The sequence below is a fragment of the Malania oleifera genome, chromosome 1 (genome assembly GCF_029873635.1).
Source record: "Malania oleifera isolate guangnan ecotype guangnan chromosome 1, ASM2987363v1, whole genome shotgun sequence".
NCBI classification, from domain to species: domain Eukaryota; kingdom Viridiplantae; phylum Streptophyta; class Magnoliopsida; order Santalales; family Ximeniaceae; genus Malania; species Malania oleifera.
The window spans coordinates 139001217-139022224 of NC_080417.1; the positions used below are offsets into that span (position 1 = coordinate 139001217).

At 38.9% G+C, this 21008-nt stretch overlaps 1 protein-coding gene across 1 annotated transcript in view; it reads left to right on the plus strand.

Moving 5' to 3' along the window:
* LOC131150304 (myosin-2) overlaps nucleotides 1-21008 on the plus strand; it is a 58103-nt gene that overhangs the window by 34712 nt on the left and 2383 nt on the right. The window contains exons 19-23 of the mRNA XM_058100940.1: nucleotides 23-158; nucleotides 18122-18251; nucleotides 18412-18558; nucleotides 18642-18757; nucleotides 19898-20098. Coding sequence (XP_057956923.1) covers nucleotides 23-158; nucleotides 18122-18251; nucleotides 18412-18558; nucleotides 18642-18757; nucleotides 19898-20098 — 730 coding nt within the window. The remainder of the gene's footprint in view (nucleotides 1-22; nucleotides 159-18121; nucleotides 18252-18411; nucleotides 18559-18641; nucleotides 18758-19897; nucleotides 20099-21008) is intronic.

The window sequence follows — 21008 nt, forward strand, 5'->3', positions numbered from 1 at the left end:
ACTTATGCTTATACATATTTAGGTATGGATTTCTATTTTTGGAGAATGATGTATCTCAGGATCCATTGAGTATGTCAGTTGCCGTTCTAAAGCAATTTAATGTCCTCCCTGATATGTACCAAGTTGGTTTTACGAAGTTATATTTCCGAACTGGGCAGGTGAGTTTGTCCAGTTGGCTTAAGTTGTATTGTTTCTAAAATTATGTCTCATGTAGCTTGGTGAAAGGATGTAGTCCTTTTTTTTTTTTTTACTAGAAAACGTTTCCATGGTATTTCCTGACAAAGAAACATTTGAAATTGTGATTTGAACTTTCAGGGGTGGTGAAAATTTGATATTCAATGACCTTTCTGCTGTTGTTCAATAACATAAATTGCAATAAAAGTCATTGAACCTTTAATTCACATACTTGATCTATTACCGTTTTGCTAGGGGAAAGTGTCTGGTGTTATTAGGAGTTTCAACTGTGAAGCACATGAAAATTGGAGTCCTGAGGATGGCCATATCTTGAAAAAATATTTAAGGGTAGGATAGAATCAAACTCATCACAGGTTCTCAGCTGGCTGTTTTAGCAAGTAGCCTCAGGAGTCTGTCTCTTCGTGCATGTGTGTAATGAGTGGAAGCAGCATCATGTTCATTAACTGTTGCATAGAGATTTGAGAACCTGCTGCCCCACCCAAGAAAAGGCAGTTCCAAAAGATAGCCCTTTTCTTTTTGGTGTAATTTTGAAATGTGGAATTACTGTTTTAATGCAAATTTTCTTTTAGTACAAACAATTTTGTATTCTTCTTGTCATTTATATAAATGTTCTTTACATCTTAAATAAAACTATTATATATCTTGTGAAAAAACCTCAGTCACAACCACTACAACTTAAAAGCTTGAGCAATTTGTCAACCCCATAGCTTGTAAGATATTAAAATGCATGGCTAAAAAATTCATTACCTTTCTGTGAGGGTGAGTTTTGGCCTAATGATAAGGTTAGTGTGTCCTAATCTTGAGGTTTTAGGTGCAGATTTGCGAAAAATATCTCCAACTGCTTCAACAGATTGAAGATTGAAAACTGTTGAGACTTGATATGCATTGTCGGCCTACAAGCCTAACAGTTTAAGCTTTTAGGCAAAGTGCTAATCTAACATGATACGAGTCTGTCAGAGTCATTGTTCCCAGGAACCCCTGAGTTCTAGTCTCATTGCTTGTGTTTATTGTAAGTTCAATTTAAAATTATTTTGTTTCCAGCAATTAGTGTTATTCATTGTTTGTTACTCTCTCCACGTGCAAATGGGCTGCACGTGTGAGGTGTGTTAAGGCGTGATATGCATTATTGGCACATAACCTAACAACTAATGCTTTTAGGTAAAGTGGTAATCTAGCAAAGACTTTCGAGATTCCAAATCTCGATGAGGACATCAACAAATTGAGTGGGGGAGGAGTCACAGATTGACATATTGGGTGTCCTTTTGTTCTTTCTAGAATCTTATAACATGTTTGTTTAAACTTTAATTACACTTAATTAAATCAGCTTATGATTTCTATTTTGTTTTTTGACAGGCGAGTATCTAAACAGAAACTTTAAGTCGCTTAAAACTTCCTCATTATTGATCTTGATTTAGTGCTGCTGCACTAGTGAAGCATTAGTTAATATCTTAAGGCAATCCACTCTTTGCCTTGTTAGTTGCGATAATAGTAATTAACTACTGTTATCTGGGTGTCATTATTATGGTTGAGTCAAGTATGTCATTCCAAAGTCCAAGTTTATTATTCACAAAGTTCATTTGTGAGTCTAGTTCCAAGTTATTTATGAGGTCTTTTGAGTCTCGATTCTAGAGAAGTCAAATCACCATAAATCAAGAATAGGCTTTTTCCTAGGCATGTTTAAGGCTGTTATATACTTATATTTGTGTGTGTGAGTGTGTTTTACTCCAGATAATGAAGGGGTAGCACAGAATTTTCACTTTCCATTTTGGTTCTCAATTCTGATCTGTTCAGAATTTTCCTTGGAGTTGAGGGTTCACCCAGTCGTGTTTTCCATGGCCTCCACTGCTGTGTTCCCACCCAAGAGGATTTTTATTTCCAACTAAATATTGCTGCAATTAATCCTAATATGTCAGATTTCTACTCTGACGGATTCTACTGTGTCTTTGCTCCATGCACGCTACATCAGATCTCATGAAGTAATCAAAGTTTGTATTGAACTTTATCTGAATGGGTGAATAATTTTAAGAGTGACCTAAATATTAGTTGATTATATATGGTATGCTTACTATGAACTATTTTTATGCTTAGGCATCATACAATGCGTTGCTTTGTCTTTATTAGTACTTGTTGAAATGTGGAAAAGGAAACTGAATATTCCGCTAACTTATGAAAAAGATTACATTCCCTTTAAATAGATGATAATTCTCATCTAATTACTAGGGATATTTACAACTTATTGAAAATAGAATATCCTATTTAAAATGGAAAGCAGTAAACTAGGGAAGACTATCTACAAAATCGGGTAACATGCTACCCAAATCCCCTAGAATCGTGGAACCAAAAATAGCTAACAAATCAACTGTTTTGTTAGCAGTAAATCTCCTAAAGATCAGCCTCTAATAAAGGTTGATAGATATCTAATAATTTTACACTCCCCCTCAAGTTGGGCTCTAAATATTGATTAGGCCTAGCTTGGAACTCAGATCATCAAAATTCTTTCTTGACAGAGCCTTGGTAAGGATATCGGTTGTTTGGAGACTTGAAGCACATACAACATCTTGATTATTCCTTTATTTTTTATTTTATGAAATTTTGATCAATCTCCACGTGTTTTGTTCTATCATGATACATTGGGTTCTTTGCAATGCTGATGGCTGACTGATTGTCACAGAACATCTTCATGGGTTCTTCACCTGAAATCTTTAATTCCTTTAGAAGCCTTCTTAGCCATATTCCTTCACAGATGCCGCATGCCATTGCCTTGAATTCAGCTTCTGCACTGCTTCTTGACACAACTGATTGCTTCTTACTTCGCCATGTAACTAGGTTTCTCCACACATATGTGCAGTACTGAGAAGTTGACCTTTGATCATGTATTGATCCTGCTCAATCTGCATCACTGAATACTTCAATATCTCTTCTTTGATTCTTCTCATAAAATAATCATTTACCTGGTGTTAGCTTCGGATATCATATGATTCTATAAACTGCCTCCATATGTTCTTCATTGGGATTGTTCATGTATTGACTCACCATACTGACAGAGAAGCCAATATCAGGTCGGGTGTGAGACAAATATACAAGTTTTCCAACTAGTCTTTGATATCTGCCTTAATCCATTGGTGCATTGCCTTCCTGGGCTCCTAGTTTGGTTGTAGAATCCATGAGTATTTGCTGGCTTGCATCCGAGTGTCTTAGTCTCTTTCAAAAGATTTAGAACATATTTCCTTTGGGTGACAAAGATTCCCTTCCTTGATCGTGCCACTTCCATGCCTAGGAAGTATTTAAGATTCCCAAGGTCCATGATTTTGAATTCTTTAGTTAATAGATTTTTCACTTTTGAGACTATTCATTTGCTCCTCATAATCTCCCGTTAGAATGATGTCGTCCACATATACAATGAGGATAGAAATTTTTCCTTGAGGAGAGTATTTAACAAACAGTGTATGATCTAATTGACATTGAGAATAACCATACCTCTGGACTAACTTTGTGAATCTTTCGAACCAGGCTCTTGGGGATTGCTTGAGCCCATATAAAGATCTTCTGAGTTTGTAGACTTTGTTGTGTGTAGCTTGTGTCTCGATTCTTGGAGGAATTTCCATGTAGACTTCTTCAGCGAAGTTTCCATTGAGGAAGGCATTCTTGACATCTAGTTGGTGAAGAGACCAGTCTAAATTTGCTACTAAAGATAAGAGGACCTGCACTGTATTTAACTTGGCTACAAGGGCAAATGTCTCTTCGTAGTCGATTCCATATTATTGAGTGAATCCCTTTGCTACCAGCTGAGCTTTGAATCAGTTAACACTTCCATCTTCATTGTGTTTGACAATGAATATCCATTTGCAACCTACTGGACGTTTTCCAGTTGGTAATTTTGTGATCTTCTGTCATGCCCCGAACTCGAAAATGGGCCCCAGGGTGTGATTTAGTAACTTAACCTGTCCCTATATCATACATCCATCCTTGATACTACACAATACAAGGGTCCGATCCCGTAGGGTTCACGTATACCCTATCCACAATCACATACACAATTTACGTAGTAGAATAATTCAACCTATTAAGTCATAACACCATACCAAAGTCTATACAAAACTCGGAACTAGTCCCATAATACAACACATACCCTCGGGCGCCTACATAACCCAAAATGACAACCCGGCCAAAGATCAGTACTTACACAAGTACTTAGACAATGCTAACCAACAACCATGCTCCTGAAACGCTAGGATGCTAGTGTCGGCTACTCAAAGGACCTAAAAAACATTTGTATGATAGGGGTGAGACACTTCTCAGGAAGGGAGAAATAGGTTATATCAGTGTGTGGATACATGAGTGTTATATCAGTGTTATTTCACAATTCCAGTGTTTTCACAATTCAGTTCCAGTATATCTCACAAAACACCTCGGTCCAGTGTCGTCACACTCTTCGGCCTAAGCCGACCGCACGACACGGCGCCCCCGGTAACCTGGCGTAGCATAAGCCCCACAACGTTCAACCGGTGCAAATATGGGAAAACTCACACTCTTCGGTGACCAACCGGAATCATAGGTAGTATTTCACACCCTTGGCATCACGCGGGATATCTGAGCCTACGGTAGTTAACCGACTTGGCCGCCTACGGTATTATTCCAGCACACCTCATATCTCAGTCTTCAGTAGTTAACCGGAACGCTTCAATTGTCCTCGGCCTTCGGTTTTATTCCGACTCGACATTTTCACAAAATCTGGAACATTTTGGAGCTTCCATTCCTATATCTCATTTCAACAACTCACAGCCTACAGTAGTTAATCGGCACGCTTTTCACAAAACACATCATTCAATATTTCAGCTCATTCCACACTTATTTGGGTAAACAAATAATCTCAAATCAGATACTTCGAAAATATAGTTTGACATAATCAAAGGTACGGGCATCTCTATATTACAATTTAATCATATATACAATTTTCCAATAGAAACAGAGATGATACCCAAAACCCCCAATTTTCCCAAAAACTGTAACCTGAAAATCCCGTCATTTTACCTGATAGATTTTCCCAAATAAGTAACCAAAACATCCGTATAATCGTAAACCATAGTTTTACCGATTCAGATTTCACAAAATAACTGATATAAACAAAAACCCCTTACCTTATCCTGAAAACCAAAATACAAATTTAATCGGTCCAAAACAAGATCCCCAAAACCTAAAAACCAAAGAACAATACTTCAATGTAATCCTAGCCACTATAGATCTATCGAACTGAAAACGAATTCAGGCCCTTACCTCGATTTTGGAACAAAACCCGAAAATCCTCAAAACGAAGATCTGATCCGTTATAACTGTAGAGATTCACTTCTTGATCCATGTAACAACGTCAGATCGTTGATTCGGGTAACAGATGGCCCGAAACCTTAGAGAGAGAGTTTCCTTCGAATTCTAAAGAGAGAGAGAGAGAGAGAGAGAGAATTTTTGATTTCTTAGCAACTAAACAAGTGAATAGGATATTTATAAACCTTTGACCCGGCCAGACTCGTCAACGAGCAGAAGAAGGGTGTTCGTCGATGACGGCGTGGCCTTGTCGACGAGCCTGAGATTTCATAAATCCCAAAATCTCTCAGTATTCACTTGTCGACAAACCTTTGAATTTTGTCGCCGAGCTGTAAAAGGGACTTCGTTGACGAGCCCTACTGTTTTTCTCCTTTTAATTTCCTTCCCCTTTTCTCATTTATTAAATCCAAAATTCTCGGGTCGAGTCCTTGCAACCTCCCCTCCTTACAAAAATTTTGTCCTCAAAATTTGCAATCTCTCACTTGTTAACTCACCAATATACCAAAACGCATACCTGACTCTAGGAAGAGCCGACGGCCACCCATATAGCAGCCCCGTTTCAAATATATTACATTCCCTCACTTATGGCAGAGGAATACCATGGTTACATACACAGTGTCTCGGGAACCCACAATATCACAAAATTCTCCAAGAGACTAACCACACATCACTCTAAATAATAGATACATCAGATACTTACCCAAATTGTTCCTGTAAACATCATTCCTTAGAATAGTTTTGGATATTTCTGGCGTATTTTCGTCTCTAATTCCCAAGAAACTTCCTCAACTGCGTGATACCGCCATAGCAGTTTCACTAACGGTATCACCTTGGTACGTAGCTTCTGAACTTTCTGGTCCTGAATCTGAATGGGTATCCCCTCATACACCAAAGCATCCCCAATCTCTAAAGATTCGTAACTAATCACATGTGACGGATCCGGAACGTACCTTCTTAACATAGATACATGGAAAACATCGTGGATCTTAGAGAGCGCTGGAGGTAGTGCAATCTTGTAGGCTACTGGACCCACTCGTTCAGGTACCTTGAATGGTCCAATATACCTCAAGCTCAGTTTGCCCTTCTTCCTGAATCTCATCACTCCCTTCATTGGAGCGATCTTTAGAATATCTTACCCCCCACCTTGAATTCCAATTCCTAATGACGAACATCCGCGTAACTCTTCTGCCGACTCTGAGCTGATTTAAATCTATCCCTGATCAATCTAACCTTCTCAGAAGCCTGCTGTATGAGTTCGGGACCCAATATCTACCTATCACCGACCTCATCCCAGTACAGAGGAGACTGACATCATACAATGCCTCGAACAATGCCATACCAATACTAGCTTGGAAGCTATTGTTATAGGCGAACTCCACGAATGATAGAAATTGAATCCAACTACCGCCGAAGTCCAACACACAAGCCCGTAACATATCCTCCAAGATTTGAATTGTCCTCTCTGACTGTTCATCAGTCTGGGGGTGGAATGCTGTACTGAAAGTAAGCTTCGTCCCTAGTGCTTCCTGTAAGCTCTTCCAGAATCGAGAAGTGAATCTCGGGTCTCGATTTGAAACAATGGACACCGGTACCCCGTGCATTCTGACTATCTCCTGCACGTATAGGTCTGCTAGCCTTCTCAAGGAGTAGTTAACCTTTATCGGTACAAAGTGAGCAGATTTAGTCAACCTGTCCACGATCACCCAGATTGCATTCTGCCCATGAACTGCTGGTGGTAACCTGGTGACAAAGTCCATGGAGATGTGCTCTCATTTTCACTCCGAGATACTCAATGGCTGCAACGGTCCTGCCAGGCTTTGATGCTCAGCCTTTACTTACTGACACTTTAGACATTGCTCCACGAATTGAGCAATCTCCCTTTTCATGCTACTCCACCAGAAAGATTCGCGTAGATCTCGATACATCTTCGTGCTACCCGGATGTATCGTATACAAAGAACGATGCGCCTCCTCCAGAATCGTCCTCCTTATCCCCTCGTTGTTTGGAACACAGTCTGGTTCCAAACCTCAGCACACCTCCCTCGGAGATGTTAAAATCTGCAGCCAACCCTTGCCGCACTTTCTCTACAACCTCGACTAACTCCTCATCATTAGCCTGCGCAGCTTTAGTCCTCTCTAATATTGTCGGCTGGAGCACTAAGCTAGTAATGAAAGTTTGATGATTTTCATCCACCCATTCCATGCCAAGCCCCTCCAGATCCTGTCTGATATGATGCTGACCCAGTACTGCAGATACTGACGCATGCTCTGACTTCCGACGTAATGCATTAGCTATCACATTAGTTTTCCCCGGATGATAGCTAATGGTGCAATCGTAGTCCTTGATCAGTTCAAGCCACCTCCTCTGCCTCATATTCAATTCCTTTTGCGTGAAAAAGTATTTGAGGCTTTTGTGGTACGTAAAGATCTCACACTGTTTACCGTATAAGTAGTGTCTCCAGATCTTCAACGCATATACTACTTCCTCCAACTCTAGATCATGCGTGGGGTAATTCTTCTCATACTCTTTGAGTTGTCGAGAAGCATAAGCAATCACTTTTCCCTGTTGCATCAGCACACATCCCAAACCCTTCAGAGATGTGTTATTGTAAATCACAAAACCACCATCCCCAGATGGGATGGTTAAAATCGGAGCAGTGACCAGTCGGTTTTTCAACTGCTGGAAACTCCGCTCGCACTCATCCGTCCAATCAAACCTCACATCCTTCCTTGTCAACCATGTTAGAGGGCCATATAACTTAGAGAATCCTTCCACGAATCGCCGGTAGTACCCAGCCAGTCCTAGGAAACTCCGAACATCCTGCACGCTCTTTGGTTTCACCCAGTCAACCACTGCTTCAACTAAGATACAACCTCTCGACACGATATGACCTAGTAATGCGACCTGTTTCAACTAGAACTCGCATTTCTTTAGCTTAGCATACAACTTCCTTTCTCGCAGTATTTGAAGCACCAACCTTAGATGATTTTCATGCTCTTCCGAACTCCTAGAATATACCAGAATATCGTTAATGAATACCACTGCGAACTAGTCCAGGTATTCATAGAAAACCCTGTTCATTAGGTCCAAAAAAATCGCTGGAGCATTAGTCAACCCAAAAGGCATGACCAGAAACTCGTAGTGGCCATATCTGGTTCGGAAAGTAGTCTTTGCAACATCTTATGTCTTAACTTTCACCTGATGATACCCTGACAGTAGATCGATCTTTGAAAAGACCCGCGCTCCCTACAGGTGGTCAAATAAATCATTTATATGAGGCAACGGGTATCGGTTCTTCACTGTTACCTTGTTGATCTCATGGTAATCAATGCACATTCTCATTGATCCGTCCTTCTTCTTCACGAACAATACTGGAGCTCCCCAAGGCGAAACACTAGGTTTGATAAAATCCTTATCCAGTAGTTCCTGTAATTGCTCCTTTAACTCTTTAAGTTCAGCTGGAGCCATTCGGTATGGAGCCTTAGAAATCGGTGCCTTGTTTGGCAGCAATTCAATAGCGAACTCCACCTCACGATCAGGAGGTAAACCGGGTAAGTCTTTCGGGAATACATCTAGAAATTTGTTAACCACTCAGATATTTTCGAGCTTTAGATCATCCCGAGGTGGTTCCTTCACACAAGCTAGGTACCCCTGACACCCATACAAGAGTAACCTTCTTGCCTGTATTGTCGACATTATCTGTGGCATCGAATGCACACACGATCCTACGAACTTATATTCCTGTTCCCCAGGAGATCTAAACGCCACCATTTTCATACGACAGTCAATCACAGCAAAATTGGAAGATAACCAATCCATCCCCAGTATGACATCAAATCCGAACATATCGTATACTACCAGATTCACCAGTAGCGACCTTCCCTGAACACCAGTAGCGACCTTCCCTGAATTACCACTGGGTAGTTCCTTAACATCTTCTTACAGATCACTACACTCCCAGACGGTGTAGCCACAGACAACCCCTCATCCATCACTTGGGTTTCAACCCCACACAATTTCACAAAGTTTGCAGATATAAAGGAGTGGGTTGCTCTTGAATCGATAGGACAACAACTTTATTTGAAAACAGTAATATGGTACCTGTCACCATGTTGCCGGCATGCTCTGCATTGGCTGGAGTAAGCGAGTACACTCTCGCCTGATCTGTGTTTTCTTGAAAGTTTCCCCGAGGCACCTGATTATTTCCCCGGTTCTGATTCAGTGCAGGCGTACCCGTCATTTGCGTACGATAGTCTCGAGCTTTGTGGTCCGATTTTCCATAGCTGTAACAGTTACCCCCAGACGGCTGACATTCACCATTATACCATCTGTTGCACTTGGTACAACGCTCGTGAGATCGGTTCTCCTGTGGATCCCACGGTTCCGTACCCTGGCGATTATCCGAACCGTAGTTCCTCTTCTTCCACCACCCCTGACGAGAACCAGTCTAGGAACCAGAAGGCATTGACCTCTTCTTTTGATCCTGTACCACCTCATCCTCCAGGGGACCTGCCTCAACCACGACGACTTTATCCACTAGTACAGGAAACTACCAAATCTGTAGCATTCCCACTGGCCTATGAATATCCTTCCTCAGACTCTTCTCGAAACTCCAAGTTTTTTGTACTCGTTCGAGATCAGACACGGCGCAAAGCAAGATAGCTTGATGTATCTAGCTGCGTAACTCTGCACTATCAGGGTCCCCTGCGTCAGACTCGAGTATTCGTCTGCCTTTGTGTCACGGGTAGAAGTCGGGAAGTATCTCTCGAATAATACCTCCTTAAAACGGTTCCACGTCATCCCATATGGGTTGGCCCTTTGCTCCTCAAGCAGACTTACAGCCATCCACCATCTCTTAGCTTCTCCTGCGAGCTGAAACGTAGCATAGAGAACTTTCTGCTTGTTTGTGTAGTGCAAAACATTTCGAATCTTTTCTGTTTTCTGCACTTAGTTCTCTGCCACTATTGGGTCGGATCCTTTTTTAAACATCGGAGGATGCATGCGGGTGAACTTCTCAATGGTGCAACCTGCAGCAGTAGGCGAATGCTTACGTCCCCTAACACTTCGCTCGATCTCTCGCATAATCTGCCTGGTCAAACCCCGAGGCACGGATGGAGACCCTTCACTCGCAGTCCCTTACGAGCTACTATTCCAATTGCAATCCTTAGGCTCCATTCTGAAAATAGTATAAGAATAGATTAGCATTCCTATATCATAGTGCAATTAACACAATCATTGCAGAATAATCATGTTAACTTCTAGACTCTCAGGCCTAGGTCTGCCCTATCGTACAAACACGAAACCGTCAATGGTTTGCCGTGATTTTACTTAAATCGTCATTCCAGGAAAAACACAGAACACTGTCAATGAATTCCTGTCTAGTTACAAGACAACTCTCGACCTACTCTACCCATTCCCTACATCCCTATACTATGGTATGTTCACCTAATCACGCCTAACCAAGTTTACAAGACCTAACAACCTGGTTAGTTCTGATACCAAGCTGTTACGCCCCGAACCCGAAAATGGGCCCCAAGGTGTGCTTTAGTAACCTAATCTGTCCCTATATCATACAACCATCCATGATATTAAACAATACAAGGGTCCGACCTCGTAGGGTTCACGTATACCCTATCCACAATCACTTACACAATATACGCAGCAGAATAATTCAACCTAGTAAATCATAACACCATATCAGAGTCTATACAAAAGCCGAAACTAGTCCCATAATACAACATATACCCTCGGGCGCCTACATAACCCAAAATGACAACCCGACCAAAGATCAATACTTACACAAGTACTTAGACAATGCTAACCAACAGCCACACTCCTGAAACGCTAGGACGCTAGTGTCGGCTACTCGAAGGACATGAAAAACATTTGTATGATAGGGGTGAGACACCTCTCAGTAAGGGAGAAACATGTTATATCAGTGTGTGGATACATGAGTGTTATTTCAACAGTAAAACATAAACATTTCACAATTATAGTATTTTCACAATACAGTTCCAGTATATCGGACAAAACACCTCGGTTTAGTGTCGTCACACTCTTCAACCTAAGCTGGCCGCACAACACGGCGCCCCTGGTAACCTGGTGTAGCATAAGCCCCACAACGTTCAACTGGTGCAAATATGGCGAAACTCACACCCTTCGGTGACCAACTGGAATCATAGGTGGTATTTCACACCTTCGGCTTCATGCCGGGTGTCTGAGCCTATGGTAGTTAACCGACTTGGCCGCCTATGGTATTATTTTGATACACCTCATATCTCAGCCTTCGGTAGTTAACCGGCATGCTTCCATTGTCCTCGGCCTTCAATTTTATTCCGAATCGGCATTTTCAAAAAACTTGGAACATTTTGGAACTCCCATTCCTATATCTCATTTCAACAACTCACAGCCTACGGTAGTTAACCAACACGCTTTTCACAAAACACATCATTCAATATATCAGCTCATTCCACACTTATTTGAGTAAACAAATAATCTCATATCAGATACTTCAAAAATACAGTTTAACATAATCAAAGGTACGGTCATCTCTATATTACAATTTAATCATATATACAATTTTTCAACAGAAACGGAAATGATACTCGAAGCCCCCAATTTTCCCAAAAACTGTAACCCGAAAATCCTATCATTTTACCCTATAGATTATCCCAAATAAGTAATCAAAACATCCGTATAATTGTAAACCATAGTTTTACCGATTCAGATTTCACAAAATAAGTAATATAAATAGAAATCTTACTTTATCCCGAAAATCGAAACACGAACTTAATCGGTCCAAAACAACGACACAGGATCCCCAAAACCTAAAAATCGAAGAACAACACTTCAATATAATCCCAACCACTATGGATCTACTGAACCGAAAACGAATTTAGACCCTTACCTCGATTTTGAAACAAAACCTAAAAATCCTCAAAATGAAGATTTGATCCGCAATAACTGTAGAGATTCTCCTTCTGATCCACGTAGCGACGTCGGATCGTTGATTCAGGTAACAGATGACTCGAAACCTTAGAGAGAGAGAGTCTCCTTCGAATTCTAGAGAGAGAGAGAGAGGATTTTTGATTTCTTAGCAACTAAGCAAGTGAATAGGATATTTATAAACCTTTGACTTGGTTAGACTCGTCGATGAAGTGGAGCGCTCGTCGTCGAGCAAAAGAAGGGCGTTCGTCGACGATAGCGTGACCTCGTTGACGAGCCTAAGATTTTAGAACTCCCAAAATCTCTCGGGATTCACTTGTCGACGAACCTCTGAATTTCGTCGCCAAGCTGTAGTAGGGACTTCGTCGACGAGAGAAGGAGCCTCGTTGACGAGCTCTGTTGTTTTTCTCCTTTTCAATTTCCTTCCCCTTTTCTCATTTATTAAATCCAAAATTCTCAGGTCGGGTCCTTACATCTCCCATGTTCCATTCTTTTCTAGTGCACTGATTTCTTCCAAGACAATAGACTTCCATTCAGGTGTACCGAGAGCCTCTTGTATGTTATTAGGAACTTGGATTTTGTCGAGGTTGGCAACAAAAGATCTAAAATTCAATGATAGCCCCTAATATGACACAAAAGTGTATATTGGGTGTTTTGTGCATGATCTCACACCTTTTCTCACAGCAATAGGACAATCACTATCATCATTAGTTAACTTATTATGGGAAGTCTCGAGATTAGAGTTACCTAGTGGATTTTCACTTGATCTAGGGCTCGGATTAGACACTTAGATTTGCTCAAGGTATGCTTGTTGTTCTATCTCCTTTTGGTTCCTTCTCCTACGTGAATAGGTAATCAATTCATCATTTTTTGTTGGTTGAATAGTGTCCAGATGCTGATGTTTCACGGGAGTGAAGGTGAAATGAGGTCAATAGTTGGAATAGATTCAGAAATTTGTGATAGGTGAGAAGGGCGAGAATCAGAAGAAGGGTGAGATAACTCTTCAATATCCCAAAGCTGGAATTCCTGTGTAATCTCCTCTTGAATTTTAGATTTGGGGTAATATGGTTGTTGCTAAAAAAAGGTGACATCCATGGAGTGATAATATCTTTTAGTAGTTGGTGAATAGCATTTATAACCCCTTTGGTTAGGAGAGTACCCGAGAAAAATGCACTTAAGGGCTCTAGGATCAAGTTTACCCCGGTGTTGACTATGAACATGAACAAAAGCTAAGCACCCGAATACTTTGAAGGGAATAGTGGAGATGAGTCGAGTATTGGAAAAGGAATGAAGTAGAGTTTGATAGGGAGCTTGAAATTTGAGAATGTGAGAGGGCATCCTGTTTATGAGGTAGGCTGTAGTGAGAATGGCTTCATCCCAAAAGCGTTTCGGTACATGTGTAGAGAACATAAGGGAGCGAGCAACATCTAATAGGTGCCGGTTTTTTCTTTCGGCATTCCATTTTGCTGAGGAGTGTCGACACAGGAACTTTGGTGTATTATACCTTGACTCAAGAGAAAATCATCAAGAATGGATTTGAAATATTTCACAATCTGTATTTTTGCTTGGAATTGTGTTTGGATCATGGTGTTAAAATTTTTGAAAATCAGACCTGCCTCTAACTTTTCTTTCATGAGTAATATCTAGGTAAGTCTAATGTGATCATCTATGAAAGATATAAACCAGCAGGATCCAGTAATATTCTTGATCCTAGATGGCCCCCACACATCACTATGAATCATTGAAAAGGGCTGGAATGCTTTGTAGGGTCGGTTGGGATAAGAGTTGCGAACATGTTTTGAAAATTGACACATCTCACATTGAAAATCATTTAAATTTTTATTATTGAATAATGAAGGAAAGAGTTTCTCGAGATCCAAGAAATTTGGATGTCCTAGCCTATAGTGCCACAACATAATTGCACTATCATTATTAGAACGAATGACAGAATAATAACTTTGACTTCTAGACACTAAACAATCTGATTTGTGAGTTGTTCCTTGAGGAGGATCATTAACCTCGAGAAGATAGAGCCCTGAACACATCTTAGCACTGCCAATCATCTTCCTCGAATCTAAAACCTGAAATTCACGCATATTTGGGAAAAATTTAATAACACAATTGAGATCTCGAGTGAGTTTACTAATAAAAAGTAAATTACAATCCAAATTTGGCACTAATAGAACTGAGTTGAGTGTTTGGTTCTCTGAAATTTTAACAGAACTTGTACCTTTGAGAGTGAACCATCTGCTATCCTGACTGTTAAATTTTCATAACAGGGACTATAAGTAGAAAAAAATTTTCCATCTCCAGTCATATGGTCCGAAGCTCCTGAGTCTATAATCCATGTACCTAGCTTCTCCTTTTTAACAATAAGAGCACTTAAAAAATTACCTTTGTGTGGCAAAGAACTAGTACCAACCACAGTAGTAGGGGCTGCTAAAGATTGGCTGAACATTTTCTGCAATAATTCTAGTTGCTCCTTGCTAAAGAGACTAGGCTCGGGTGGTGTTGGTTTTTTCATCTACCAAGACGAAATTTCCCTGTCCTTCTCTGTCATTGGAAAAGCAGGAAGGTTTCCAATCTGCGGGTTTATTGCGGATTTTCTAGTAGGTGTCTTTGGTGTGACCAGGACGTCGACAATGGTCACACCATGGCCTCCTTTTCTTCAGTCTACTGTCACTGTTGTTATATGGATTTCCTCGAACTGCAAGGGCTGAACTCTCCAGGTTTGTTGCAGAATCTTGAGGGCCCATCATTATCGTCTTTCGACTCTCCTCTCGGCGAGCTTCTGAAAACGCTTCTCGGATGTTTGGCCGTGGTTTAGATCTTAGGATTCTTCCTTGTACTCCATCAAAATTTTTATTTAATCCAATCAGAAATTTGTATATTCTTTTCTTTTCAACAATTTGTTTATACCTGATTCCATCTTGGGGATAGTTCCAATAGTGTTCCTCGAATAAGTCCAACTGTTGCCAGTAGGAGTTGAGGGTGTTGAAGTATTGGGTCACTGTCAAATCTTCTCCCTGCAAGTCAGGGAGAACACTTTCCACCTCGAATAATTCAGATGTATTCTCATTGTTAGAATACGCTTCCTTGGTAGCTTCCCAAATCTCCTTCGCTATTCCGTAGAGAAGTAAATTTTCTCCAATGTCATTTGTCATGGAATTAATGAGCCATGACATGACCATGTTATTTTCCGATTTCCATGTTTTGAACTTCGCATCATCCTTGCTTGGTTGGGATGCAACTCTGGAGAGATAATCATCATTTCCCTTTCCGCATATAAACATCATCATGGAATAGGACCATTGGAGATAGTTATTCTATAAGTTTGTGTCCTGTAATGGGCATGAGGCTGCTATCTGAACTGATGCTGTTGCTTGAGACCATGGATTCCTGATTGGTGGTGACGTCTGAAGAGGTGGAGTCGCGTCTCCCGGTGGCCATACCGTATTTGGTCACATGGGAAGATTAGGGTTCAGAGGATGCTCTGATACCATGTTGAAATGTGGAAAAGAAAACTGAATATTCCACTAACTTATGAAAAAAATTACATTCCCTTTAAATAGATGATAATTTTCATCTAATTAATAGGGATATTTACAACCTACTGAAAATAGAACATCCTATTTAAAATGGAAAGCAGTAAAATAGGAAAGACTATCTACAAAATTGGGTAACATGCTACCCAAATCCCCTAGGATCATGGAATGATTTGTTAGCTATAAATATCCTAAAGATCAGCCTCTAATAAAGGCCGACAGATATCTAATAATTCTACAGTACTCCTATGGTTTTATGACGAAGAAGTACACAGAGAAATGAATACAGTATTTTTCTAGGATGATGATACAGTTTCTTGAAAAAGTAATATACACTACGGCAAGGATGGGTTATTAAATAAATGTACTTAAACTATAATAATGCGGATCTTTTGTTAAATCATACATTATTCTATAGTTGAAAGTTTATTATAGAATAAATTCATGAATATTTCTATATATAATAAGTTAAGCGGCTGTTTGCTCTGAGGGAATCAAGTTTGGCTGGTTGATACATGTTGTCATGCGTAAAAATCCCTCCTAAAAATCCTACATAAATTGTAAAATCTCCACTTTCCTTAAATTTCAAAAAAATCTAAACAACTGAAAAATTATAAAAATTCCTAATTCTTTGAAAAAAAAAATTTTGGCCTTTCCAAACCTTGGAGCACAATAGGTTATTTTGGGTACTAAAGATCCATGTTAAAGGCAGTATTATTAGGTAATTTCTATTCTTTCCTGCCAGTCCCTTCATTCTTTTCTAATAATCTTTTTTATTGATCTTTTTGTTTTTTCATTATTCTAATCATATTTAAATGAGTTTGGATTTTAAATCCATTTTTTGATGGTGGTTTAAGGGTGGCATAACAATGAACTATTTGACCTGAAAAAGAAAAAAAAATGCAACTGGATGGCTTTTCAGTTTGAGGAACACTACCAATAGTGATTGTTAGTTTTCAGTTTTCGTGTCTATTTCCCGTGGTTAGCTTCTGTGTTTAGTTTTGTTTTCGAGATTTTTGTCATCGATACAGGATGGCCCCTAAGTGTTGGTTAATATTATCTTCTTTTTTGGATTTATTTTTAAACATATTCCTTATTCTCAAGAAAGTCATTTTTGGGTTAACGTGTGTGTTGGTACATATTTAAAACTATCTGCTAGGTAATATTTATTTTTAGATTTTGGATATGCATCTGGAACTATTGGACTAGTATCATATCAGACTTGAACATGTTACAAGGATACACATGCCTCAAGGAGTATCTGTGCTACATAAAACTTAAACATTCATAATTGATTGCTAATTTTTAATTTTAACCATATGCAAATGATATTGAAAATTCTGTCCAGCACTGGTGAGAGCCTTGAAATTGATGAAAAAATAACATGCATGCTGCTTTAGTCCACTGTATATGGTTCTCTTCATCATGTTACATTGTAAAATGGTTTCCCCAGTTCTAATTCAGTAGAATTATCAGGAATTTTACTTCAGCATTTAGAAGTATTATCAATATCCATCAGTAGGTCCCTTCTGATAGGTAGTGCTTCAGAAAGGCACACGCCCAACTTCACTTCAGATCACACAGGCCAATGTTCAAGTTTAAAGACTCTAGTCCTAGATTAAGCATTTATACTTCATGTCCAACCATTTGTAGTTATTCAACCCCTATTGTTTTTAGTCTTGTTGTTATTGGCTTTTTGATGGCCTTAGGGTTTAATGATGTGGGTTGAGGAGAAGATGAAAGATGATAATGGTAAATGGAGTAAGAACTAATGACGGAGTGAGAGCTTACAGACTTGTTTCCCATCTAGAACAAAAAATTCTTCTGTATATTGGCTTACTAAGCAAAAATGCCTTCAATAATTATGTTCTATGATTACTCAAAGAATAACAGCATCAATGCCCACTTGGGGCCAGCCACCAGAAATATTGCTCAGTGAGAAATTTTGCCAACTCTAATGTTTGTTTGGAAGTCATTTACCATCAAACGAATTACTTGCCTGAGTTTTGAGTTAATTTATTGGGTTGAAACAGTCACATAAATCTAATTCCTTTTATTTGATTTCAAGTTTACTGTACAACTGTTTGTCTGATTTTGTTGTATCTTGGTGTTCCTAGATTGGTGCATTGGAGGATGCAAGAAAACAAGTTGTGCAAGGCATAGTTGGGGTTCAGAAATGCCTCCGTGGTCATCAAGCTAGGAGCCTATTCTACGAGCTACAGAATGGAGTAATTACACTGCAATCATGTAATGGATATTCATCTGGAAGAGGAGTTCTCCAGTTTTATACTTTAGTTGACCTTAAGTTATTTGCATATTCTTTTTTCCATTTTTTTAAAAATTAGATAGTCGGTGTTTTCTTCAAGATCATATAATCTTTTTCTAAAGAAGGTTACTTTTGCCACAGTTGTACGTGGAGAAAATACTAGGAAGGAGTATGATGTTTTGGTAAAGAAGTGTAGGGTTGACATGCTCACAAAGAAGCGTATGAAAGTGCAGTTTGCTCCAGAAACACTTGATAAGCAGCAGAGGGCTATCATACAGATACAATCCAGTAAAACTTAAAAATTTTCATTTGACAGTTGTGTGGACGTTCAGTTTCTTCTAATATTCTCACCTTCTATTATTTTTTTGCAGTAATCCGTGGCTGGCTGGCTAGAAAGCATTTTGATGGCATGCGGAATGGGAAATTGTTGAATTTCAAGAATGCTAATTCTGAAAGAATGCCATATAGGAAGAATTCGGAAATGAAGGTACTCCCTCACCTATATGCATGCGATATATTTTTGTTCTCCTGTTTATGTTTTCTCCTTTCTGCATTAGTTATTAGTTAGGCAGGAGAGAAGAAAAATTTCAGTCTGTTTTTACTTTTTAATGCCAAATACTGTTATTTGGGTGTCAATTGTCCTCTACATGGATCTTATGGTAATTGTTCAAAACATATTTCTGTAAGATGCATGCAATGGTAACTTCCCTCGTTCAACTCTCTTACAAAAGGCCTAGATGATGGAAGCTGTGTGATTATTATATTGGACGTTTCAGATTATCAAAACCAAATTGAGATATTAATATTGTTTTATCCAAGTTTGGATTTGAGATGTTCTGTTCATAATGAGGAAAATATCCAGAATATTTGTGGAAATATCTTTTCTAATATTCACAAAGGGCATGTATGGTATCTGCCTATTTGTGTCTCAACATTTTGAACAAGGTAATAATATGAGAATGGAGATGGCTTCTGTTTCTTCGATTGCTTCATTTTTTATGATTGATTTGTAAAGATTGGAGCATTCAATTTTCTGTTTGACAGCCCAATTTACATAAAAATTATATTGAAAAAGAGTTGTGTTTCATCAACTTCTATTTGAATTTTCGTAATGTCAGTCGAAAAAAGGTGATTGCTGCATTGAGAAACACAAGAAATTAAAACTAAAAGCTATTCCAGAAACATTTTTTGTCCTTTTGGGAAAAAAATAGAAGAAAACTTACTGCACATGCCCGTAACATTGGATGATCTCCTGATACTTGACATGTATTGGACAATACTGGTATAAATCAATGCATTGAAATCTTCTTCTTTCTTTTATTTTGCGTGTATGTATGTCTACTTTCCATTTTTTTAATTGGCTGTTTAAAAAAAATATTGGATATTTGAGATCATTAGTTAATGCTTTGATACTTGTAGAATATTGCTCAGAAATGCATAAGTAGTTGGAGATTTTGCTAGAACATGACACTTATGATGGCAACTGCCTGGGAATCTGCACTGCTAATGCATTTTCACCCAGGCTTACAGTTTTGTTTCGAAAAATGGCATTGTTCTGTAGTTTAAAAATTTTTTGGTTCATAATTGTGTACAATTTATTTTAAACACTCAGCTGGATTTACTTCAGGGACGTGTTCAGGCTATGCCTCCAACTATGGCAGACCTTCAAAGGCAGGTGCAGAAGGCAGTAGCAGCTCTGGACCAAAAGGAAGAGGAAAATGCTGTGCTGCAGGAGCAAGTACAACAACTTGAGAGAAGGTGGTTAGAGTATGAGGCAAAGACAAAGACAATGGAGGACATGTGGCAAAAGCAGATAGCATCTTTGCAAGTGAGTTTTTTGGTTAAACTATATATGTATTGTCAGTATAGTCAGTCAAATGAAAATATAATGATGATGCTGGAAAAGAAGTTAAACGAAAAGGTTGTTGGAAAAATGCACATTGGATCCTCAAACTTTGTTCAATCAAATTGACTTTTCTGTCACTTTATCTATTCATTAGAAACCATCAAGTGGAATTATCCTGATATTCTTTTAAAATGCATGTCTAATAGTAAAAAAATGGGAGCACGGATCCTATGTGATAATGGATGTATTGGAAGTAGACTGCCAACATCCAGATTCATTAATGTTTGAAAGTAATAAAAAAATTGGCAAAATCAGCAAGCCAGCAGCCAGTAAACCTGTTGCTTCTGTGGTACACAAGGAACGGATGGGAATATTTTGTTTGGAATCACACAATATATCATGTAAGTGGAAGCCATCAAATCACACAACAAATTAGCAAGCAAAGCATCCACTAGTCTGCGTAACCCAATATATCATGTAAGTGGAAGCCATCAGTCCATTGTACGTATTAGCAATCACTATCAAAGGAAAATAGTTTAGAATCACTGTAACACTAGGCTAAAAAACCACGTCAAACCTCGCATTGTCACATATTAATCAGCCTCGCACGTACTAAAAAATGAATGACTAATGTTTAGTTTTCATAATGAATGGGCTGAAATTGAATACCAATTTTATGGGGATATTGTTGTTTTTTTATTTTTTATTTTTTTTAAAAATATTTGTTTTAAAAAAGGCATTGCCATTTTGAGATAAATGACTGTTGTGAGATTGGGAAATATTGTTCATTGTATATTCCATGTTTGTTAGAACTACATCAACTTTTTTTGTAAACAATTATATCCCTGTATTCAAAGTAAACATATTGTAAATTATTAACGTATTGCCTGAC